Raw genomic sequence first — 10,248 nt, forward strand, 5'->3', positions numbered from 1 at the left:
TTTCTCCACTTTACATGTGGGGTTTCTCTCTCTGTAGCTCAGTGTGTGCTTTCATTCAACCATTTCAGATTTCTCTGCTGGACTTTTTTATTAGTGGTGATTTGGTTTGATCAGTGAATACAGTTCATAATTAGCCTCATATTTTATTCACGCCGACACTGTAGTCCCATTACGCGGTGCTGGTATGTGTTTGTCTCTCTGTTTCTGTTTTCTTTTGATGACACCATTTTGAGGTGCGACTGTGTTTTCAGGAAAGCTGTATCCGAAAGACAGAGCTCCGGAGCAACAGAGTGCCCTAATTGCTTTATTGGCTATGACAGCCTTGTTCTTGTTCTTTCATCACTAACACACTCCATCAGCCTTTTCTCTGTCCTCCCACTATACACTCGTCTCCCCTCTTCAGCGTTTTGTCCCACGACAATGGAGAAAAAGGGTTCGACCTTACCTGGATTTTTTTCCCCTCCCAAATCCATTTATCTTTATTCTCCATCGCACACACACACACACACGTACACGTACACGTACACTTAATTTATTCTGTCATGTGCCCGTTCTCCCTCATCTTCTCCTCTCTGACCCCGCTCTAAACGCTGGAGGTCACATATTTATTTTGAATAGTTTCTCTTCCAGCCATGATGGCACAAAAGAAATAAAATCAGACTTATTTATTACCATATAAAACATGGAGTTTCTGGAAAATGAAACCTTGGAGGATGGATGATATTGAATTTTTCAACATGGTGCTCATTTCAAGCCCATTGTCTCCCTCTCCCTGGGGACCTGGCCTGTTACATGTTGCATTTAAGCACACAGGTCAATAAAGGTAATTGATAAGCTCTCATATGGATATATAGTGATGAATGAAGGATATTTCTGGGGCAATGAATCAAACGTCCTCCGGAGCCATAAATGGATGGTTGTATCCTCCTCCTAATGGGAATAAGCATAAACTCATTCCCCATAGTCAATGCCATACAGTGTCACAGACAGGCACCTATAGGGCTGCGTTATTGGTCCATCACTTACACTTTATGAGCACCTCAGAGCTGAGGCGGAGATGGTGTAGCATCGCTGGTGGCTTAGTGATAGATTATTGGCAAACCCATCGATCTGCCCCGAGAAGGCGATAGAAACAAAGCATCAATCTTCTTCAACTCAAATCTTTATAGAGGAAACTAACAAAGATGTTTTAAATTGGCTTAAAAGAGAGAAAAATCAAATGAGGTGTTGTATTTGCTTGATCATGTAACAAGGGACCAAAGTCTGGGTATTATGTTAAACAGCAAATTACATTTTAATTAAAAACTCATAAATTGTTTATTTTCAGTTTCTTCAAGTTGTTTTGTTCCCTTTATAATTGTTTCTTTATCATTAATCATGTCTTTCTCCTTCAAAACAACCAGTTTTTTCACATTCCCTTCACAATATATCATCTGTAATCAAAAAATGCTGCCCTCTGGTGGTTAATGTAAAAAAAAGTTCAATTTAATTTTTTTAACACAATGACATATAAACAAGACATCACAAAGGATCGCCTACATTACAAACATACAAACAGAAGCACTGATAACAACAATTTGATTTCAACCCTAAGTGTTTAAAATACATTCAACGGTTCAAAACCCGTCATTATAGTAATAAAAAGAAATACTTTGGCATCAGGAGAGAAACGTGTAGCTTATTCACATGTTCACAGCAATGCATGCTGTCTGTACTGTGTGTCGTATTCTTACTAACACACAGGATTATTAGCATAGCTGCGTGTCTAGACTGACACAACATAACCTTTTTAAAAAGGAGTACATAGTATGTAATTATTCAACAGTGTTCATGAAACATAAGGAAATATACGTAGACTGACACCATACAACATATAAATGACCTTTTCTCAGTGGGAGTGAAAAATACACTGTGTTAATCACCCTGTTTAGCTTGATTTATTTTTATTAAGGTAGCCTGTGTAACAGATAAAATAACAGTACTCTGATAGAGTTTTCATATGCACAACCCTTGCCAAAATCACACGAGAACTTTTGCCAGAAACCTCTTGTTGGTAATGAAGTGGTTTCTAAAGGTTGAAAGTGGCCCAGTGCACACGTCTCTCAAATATGGACCCCGCTGAAAGCCTTCTTCCAGCTCTGATATGATTTTGTCTCTTTTAATAAGAGTGTTTCACAAGGTTCAATAAATTCTCCAATATGGAAAGTCAAACTTTTACACATCTTTTTGCACCATGATGAATATTCACCTTTTGTCAATAACCAAGAGGCACTGAAAGGTGAATAATGACAAGGAAGAGACAAGATGCTTGTTTGTTTAAAGAAAAAAAAAACATCCCAAGTTGTCAGTAAAATATAAAATGTGAAAGTCTGTCAGAGTACCTGGAAAACAAATCCAAGGTTATATGTGTAGTAAATATTTTCCTTCGCTAAGATCTACGAGGCCATCTGGCCCGGACATTTTTCAGCACATTTCAGGCATTCACATCACGCTCTTATCCAGAGCAACTTACAAGAGGTGAGCAGTTACTAGTCTCAGTCTGAGACAAACTATCTTGTTGAGCTTTAAAGCAACTGTTCACCAAAATAATCCAAAAGCTTCACTCATTAGTTGTCCACAAAGTTGACAACTCAAAAAGCTTTGTGTCTGTAGTGGTTACATTTCTTGTATATCGGTCAAAAAAGCCCTGCTTTAAACAGCAGGGTTCAGCTGGCAAGATTAGAAGTAAGCTGTTTAGTTTCTTGCTCGAGGACAAGTATGTATGGCCATGTTTGTTCTGAGCAAGCTTGTAAACGTTAGGCTAAGGCACAGTCTCTCTCCTGTTGGCCTTTTCGTCACCGTCCTCGTGGGGCCTTCCTGTTGACGTCTGCCAGGCTGTGTGCCAGTTTCTTGGTGAAGAGCGGGTGAGTTTTACCACAGTAAGTGTGTGTCGTCTTCATTAGTTCCTCCTCTAGAGGATCCAGCAAAGAAGTCACTGGATCTGCACCAAAAGAGTACTGGGAGGACAAAACAAATTCATTGGTTAGACTTAAAGGAGACATATGCTCATTTTCAGGTTCATCATTTTATTTTGTGTTACTACAAGTAAATAGATTTACATGCTTCTTTTCTAGTTATTTATTCATATTGACTCAACATGATGCATTAAATGTGACCCTTTACAATTGAACTTATGTAATACAATTAGATGGAAAATCTAGATAAAATAAAATACTTAAATGCAACGAATCACAAGGAATTTTTGGAATGTGCTTTCAAAGTGTATTTACACACTTTATGTGCTGAAACAGAGACTTGTTCTGACTATAAAGGCAGGCTCATATGGTATGAAGGAGACTTTTGTGTATCCATCTGCTCTCATGTTGCCAAGAAAGATGCCTTGTATCAGCGTGAGGTTTCTTCACAGAGCGGAAAAGACGGGGGTGGTGGTTGTCTAAAGGTTGGAGGAGTGGGCTCCCGAGCTGAAAATGAGCAGCTGAAATCCCAAACTACTGTCAAAACTCCCCCGAGGACGCCTCTCAACCCCCCACTGTTCCGGCGAAATTGATCAGATTCCCTCAGTAAGTAAGCAAAGTGGTGCTTTGGGCAGCATTTGTGCTTGGAAGATATCTTTCCCTCGATAAATTAAAAACTAAATCCGCGAGGCATGCTGAACTCAGATGGGACTCCAAATCTAATCTGATCGGTCAGCCGGGCAAAACATAAAGGAGCCCACGTTGTTGGAGTCAGTTTTATGCTATAGGCTTACCGTCCGGTGATAAGCAGGGATTACAGAGGAAATTTCATGTCTTTCCAATAATGAAGGAGCCTTTACAACGCTCCGAGGAAATCAAAGGGGAATTACCATTTTTTATGCCAGCTCATTTGCTTGCAGTTGGGTCCCTGATATTGGGTCACAAAGAGAATGGCGTTTTTACGAGTGCACACACACGTGCACATACCCGTCGGTCATAAAGTTGCATTTACAGTTGGTGTATTGATTTTGTGCGGCTGATGGGGCACTGTTGGTGTGCAGACTCTGACTCTAAACGTGCCACCGGCTGTAAAATTTAACTGCTGCTTCCCGGGCTCAGCCTCTCGGAGTGGAGGGAGGGAGGAGACGCTTTATGACGGACAGACCGCTGCGGTCTGTTTAAGACGCAGACGGGCAGACAGACAGGGAGGAGCACTGCTGTTTGTACTCCCGTTTCTTTGTGTGAAGATGCCGGACATGGACACTTTGTCTCCAGTTTATTAGGAATACTAACTGCTGCGAAAGAAACTTGGTATAATTAATGACTTGTGACGTTAAGAACAGATGGATATAGATGGTTATCTATTAGCTGATTAACAGAAAATTACCATCAATTTAGATAATCATTTCACAACTTACGTCATTTTACAAGCAGAAATGCTTATCATTCACTGCCTACAGCTTCTTAAATGGAAACAAAACATCAAAATGAAAATAACTGATGCCCAACATAAATGTTTATCAGCCTTTGTCTTGACAATATGCTTCATTTTTGGGGATGAGTAGGACAATTTTACCTGTTTCCCACACATATATTTTACTTGGGCAGCCCACTTAGGTACATTAACTGCCAAGTATATTTGGCGACCCATTTTATAGGCTACTTTTATTTTTTTAATCTGTCCGCAGGATTGACGCCATCCGCTATCAATTAACAAGACCTAAGTGACAATCTGTCCTTGCCTTGCCAGTATGTGTGCATTAAGGTGGACAATTAAAGCATCATTATATAGGCCTAATGTCTAAGATGTTTTGTCACAGTCACAGTATATAAACCAGGTTGGTGGTAGGATTTTTTTGTTTAAAAATTAAGCAAAAGTGCATCGGAGTCCTCTATCCTGCGCCAGTTTTCCCTACTCCAGCACTGTAATTGAGCTGCCAATGTAGCAAAGTCCTATTAGTTATTCACTCCATAACAACACACACATAGCCGGAGGTTCTGCTGCAGATGAACCAACAAAAAGTGGATGAAATGTGCTGTCCGGTGAGATTAAACACATAGAGGATCAATCTATACTCCTCCATCCTCCTGGCAAACCAGACTTAATCACATATCCATGAAAGTATCAATACTTACACAGACTATTGGAAAACTGTGTGTGTTATTGCCTGCTGTGGCGTTTATTCTCCCGTGTAGCAGCACATACAGCACAGGTACATGTGTGTCTGTAATTGATCCTGTCCTTTAAAGCTGCAGTTTTAACTGCAGGCCATGGATCAGGTATGGATCCGCCATCGCTCTGATCTACGTTCAATGCTTTGTTAATAGGAAAGCAATGAGACTCCAAATGTTGATGGCTTCATTAAGTAAATGCCACTTGTGTCGTCAATATCATTACAGAGCCGGTAAACAACCCATAAACATCCTCATGGGGGAAATTAGCTTTCACTCCAACCTTTTCAAAATGGTGGAGATTTGTGTTCCTCAATGTGGACAATCTGTTGTCGGGAACACTTAGGGTGTTTAGGGTCAGCACCAATCCAGAATCTCATCTGGGAGGGTGAAGAAACAGTTCAATGGAGGAGAGCAGGTGGGTCACCGGGGTTATAAAAGGGCCCTTTTCATCAGACGCTGCACTAAATTACACCTACAAGCCTCTTTTTTGAAAAACTTAAATATACCCATGAGACTCGTAAGAGGGTGCAGTTTTCAGTCACCACTCTGGTAGACACTTGATTTGCTCTACTTTCTACATTCAGTATGTGTAGATGGAAGTGTAACACAATTAAACCTGTGATCATAGCAAGAACGCAATGTCCGCTGTGTCCTCTACTAATGAATGATCCCTTTTCTCTTCTCCTACTGTTAATATCTGCCTGTATCATGTCTGTGGGTCTGGGACACAGCCTTTTGAAGCCTCAGGGGCAGACACTAAAACCTGTTAATATTTTAGATTATTGACTTTTTTTTTGGTTATTAAATGTTACTGTAGATGAATTGCACACATCGTAATAAGTCTTGTTATCTACATTCGGTATTCAATCGTTAGAGGTGAAATAGATTACCAAATGTACCCAGATATGCAAAGACATTTTCAAGAGCTTTTCTTACAAGTCTGTAATGAAGCTGGCTAAAATGAAGCATAAAAAAGCTATTAAAAGATTAATGGAAGTGGAGTTAATTTTATGCACTAGGTGTGAACACTTGGTAACATTAAAGCAGATAAATCTTGGCACTTGATGCATCAGTTGTTGGAGTCAAATACAGCCACTTTAATTCTGTTCTGTCTTTTTCTACAATGTAGAGAGTTCTGTATTTTTCTTTTGCTGATTTTTCTGGCCTGGACATTGCAGAAGAGGCCTATATTGCATACAGTACCTGAATTCACATAGCCTAAATAAGGACTACTGTATTCAAGCTTTTCATTACACAAACATGCATGCCCACCTTTCTTATGGCCTCGTAAACAGCCCTGAAGGCAGGCTGTTTGTAGTCATGGTAAACCCCTCTGTTTCCATGCAGTATGTAGATGCCGTCTTCTTCAGCAGACGCACAATTACTGCCGTAGATACAATGATCTGGACGATAATTCCACTGGCACGGAAACTCCAGCAAGCACTCTGGGAGTGGAGGTGCACAAACAAAGAAAAGCTTTAGTCAACAAATCAATGCAGGGAGGCTGCTCCTCTATTTTTGAGAGGCGAGAGGGATAATTGGTTGAAGTGAATCCTCAGTATCATTTATAATATAGTTTTTCTAGCTATTAGTGTAAAATAACATGACAGGATGTGTTTTTCCCTCCTGTTTGGCCTGATTTTTTGAGTCACCAGCCACCACTGGACTGTGCAGCCTTACCTGGGTTGTGAGAGAAAATGATATTGAGAAGGTCCTGGTCTCCCCAGGTGATGTTGAGTTTGTACTTCTGAAGAAGAGGCATCAGCAGCTCCTCCCAGCGCAGCCCCACAGATGTCATGTCATTCTGTCAACATACACATGGATACACAACAGTCACAAAGATGCCTTTATTGTATGTCAGGTGCTGACAGGATCAAACTGGAATCCTCTCTCAGACCTTAGTGCACAACAACTGCAGCAGAAGGAGGACATCTTGTGGCCATAAAACGTATTACATCGCTACAGTAAACCAAACATGACTGACTAGTCAAATGTCAATGTTTAGTCCTACCTGAAAGAAAAAGCTCCTCATCCTTGTCATGTTCATGAGCATGACTCCTGAGTTGATGCCCGTCCTGCCATAGAAGGGGTGTCGGGCGAAACGGTTGTACCAGGCGATGCGGGGCTCCTCGTGCTCCGGGGCCATGGCTGCCAGCTGGGAGGAATTAAACTGGGACAAGAACGCCCACAGGCGGTCTACAGGCTGCAGGAAGAGGATGTCTGAGTCAACGTACACGACGGAGTCCACGTCCTTTAGGATCAGCTGCAAAGACAGACAAAGAAATCACTTAGAATATTAATAATGTGGATGTTCTCCATTGTTTGAATGACTGTAAGTGTAGATTTGTTCTGCATTTGCTGTCCTTTATCTTGTGTAAGGTGAACTGCCCTTAAACATATATAATATGCTCTTTTATCCATATTTTAATCTGTTGATGTTTAAGTATAAATTCATACCAGAAGTGAAGTTGGTGACTTGTAAAATATGGAAAATTACACTGATGGTTCACATCTACCAATCTCAGTTTTATTGGAGGATTAGGTCATATTTTGCACTTCAGACCTTGATTTCCTAATCTGTTAAGTTTTGTCTTTACAAAGAACTTTGACACATCTTCTCTTTATTTGAAACTCACAGGTAAGAAGAGCCTCTGAGAGGCGCAGGGTTTGAACAGTTTCTTCCACTCTGCTGCGTTCTCACTGGGGAAGCTGATGGAGTAGACTGTGTAGTTGAACTTGGAGCGAATGAAACCAGGCCACGACTCCAACTGGAACACAGATAACATATTGAATTGCATGTACAGATATACAGAACAGGATGTGGTCAACACACGAACTTAAATACACTTCCAAATATTTCCAACTCACAGCTTCCATGAAACTGGCGTGAAGCTGATCTTCAGCGAAGATGTGCAGGTAGAGGCGCTTGATGCTGAAAAGCACAGCAGACTTGATCATGGTGAGAGTCTCCTCCAGCCTGTCCCCACAGGCCACCACAGCCAGGTGCATGGGAGGATCCGGTCTGCTCTGCACGCCGCCACCACCACCCGCCTCCACCTGACCCCTCTGACGCATGATGTACCTGAGAGACAGGATGCAGAGATTTCAGAATGAGTGAGACCTGTGTATAATAATGATATTGCAGCACGGTGTCAGCCATTCTTTCCTGTTAGCATTCAAAGGGCACAGGTTTTCCATGAAGCAGACACACACTGCAGTTTTGCCATATTTGCATAAAGTTTACTGACAGACATCAATGTCAAGCCACCACAGGATGTTTTGAGTAGGCCAGCCCAGCCTTTCACTGTACATATTGAGAAATATAAGTATGTGACACATGAATCCTTGAATCTGTGAAGTTGCTCGACGTCAGTTCAAACTATTATGTGTTCACTTTTAAGTACATCTTCTTCTCAGACTGTTTGATTAACTCCTACCAGTATGTTGTTGTCCTACTATGAAGCAGAACTGGAGTCAAGTCAACTTTTAAGGAAAAATCAGGGCCTGACCGATACTGGATTTTTGGGGCCGATGCCGACAATGGGGCATAAAAAAAAACTCCTGACAACAGTAAACTTTACTGGGATTTAATGCTAATAAATCATCCAAAGCATTTTTTCTGCGTTATGTTCTGTTCAAAAAAAACTTTTTATATCTGCACATATCAGACAAAATATACGCCAATACCCACACATCTGTGATAGTAGTATATTAGTCGGCTCTAGCAGTTTCCTGCCTCTCTAAAGTGAGAAATGGCTGCTTTCCTTTGTACTATGTCAAAGTAAACCCTTTGTTTATGTTGGGAGAAATCACTTTAGGCTTTGAAGAGCTATTATCTGACCTTTTCATAGACCAAATAATTAAGTCAGTATCTAACGGCATGTTTATAATGTCAGAGCTGTGGATTTCATCTCACTGCACCCAGCCTTGCCTGCAGCCATGATGGTGGTTGCCTCTGTGAGGGATTGAAAGGCAGACGAGATCTGTGGTCTCTTTCTTTTGAACTTTATTAGCCACTCCTCCCATCTATCCCCCTCCTCAAACACTGACACAGATAGTCAGCTGTGAAAACAAACAAAGCAGAGTTTGCAACTGCATCGTACATTTAACATTTAACTACATTACAGATGTCACTTCACATGATGAGATACACATTTTCTACACACTTTTTTCAATTAAATTTGGGCAAAATGTGAGGCTGGTTTGGTCTGTGTGAGACACGGTATGATTTACAACTTTAATGACACATCACTTAAAAAGGTGCACTGTGTAGTTTTGGGGAATACATTATAATCAGAAGAGAAAGATCTGATTTGTATGCCTAAATAAACTCTCTTCGTTTTCATGACTTAATAAACTGAATAAACAAACTGACCTTAAAGGACAACACAATTTCATGTTTCACTTTGTTTATATGTGGCGGACCCTGCCACCTCTCTAGCTTCAAAACAGTGTTCTTGGGACCTTATGTTCCTCTGAGAACAGCTTGTTTATGGTAAAGATAAATATTTATGAGTTTGTAGTTTTACCTCATTAATACTGTAAATATTAAAACTCTGAGTTTGATTTTCTTCTCCAAAACTACACAGAGCCCCTTTAATCTGGAAACCTCAGGGGGGCTGCCCTTGAAGTCTCACCTGTCCAAATCTCGCGTCACTTCTGACGTGAACCATGTTATTATATACCGTTAGCTACGTTGCGTGTGTGATGGGCCGTTGAGTCAGTCACCGTCACATTCCTATACATAAAGTGTGGCACCGAGTTCATATCTACATCTGTAGCCACACTTTAAGTATGAAATGTAAATTATTTGGTCGACTATACCCTGTTAAGACAAAAAAGACCTAAAAATCACAGTCCTACCTATTGTACCAGTGTTGGCTTTGGGGCCCAGTTTTGTCCGCGGCCCCTCGCCTGCCTCCGGGGACTCTCGGTGGGCCGAAACCCCTCTTCGGTCCGTTCCCACCGACCGGCACGTCCGAGTAAACCAGCTTACTGTAAACAAACAAGCCCGAAAACACGGCAAACACTGTGCACAGCATTAGTGCACGAATGTAACGCCGCATTATGGAGTTTGTAAACGCAACTCGGAGCTAAAGTCATGACACACAAACTAGCG

The 10,248-nt window shown here is 41.1% G+C and overlaps 1 protein-coding gene across 1 annotated transcript; it reads right to left on the reverse strand.

Annotated features, from left to right (window-relative positions):
• Positions 1-1,463: 1,463 nt before the first annotated feature.
• Positions 1,464-10,248, reverse strand: gxylt1b (glucoside xylosyltransferase 1b). Its single transcript, XM_073481021.1, has 7 exons — positions 9,993-10,248; positions 7,998-8,211; positions 7,766-7,897; positions 7,141-7,392; positions 6,810-6,933; positions 6,402-6,574; positions 1,464-2,996 (listed from the first exon to the last, which is right to left on the reverse strand). Exons 1-7 carry the CDS (start codon positions 10,193-10,195, stop codon positions 2,835-2,837), a joined length of 1,260 nt encoding a protein of 419 aa, XP_073337122.1. The 5' UTR covers positions 10,196-10,248; the 3' UTR covers positions 1,464-2,834.

Source organism: Pagrus major, chromosome 14 (assembly GCF_040436345.1).
Source record: "Pagrus major chromosome 14, Pma_NU_1.0".
In the NCBI taxonomy this organism is placed as follows: Eukaryota; Metazoa; Chordata; class Actinopteri; order Spariformes; family Sparidae; genus Pagrus; species Pagrus major.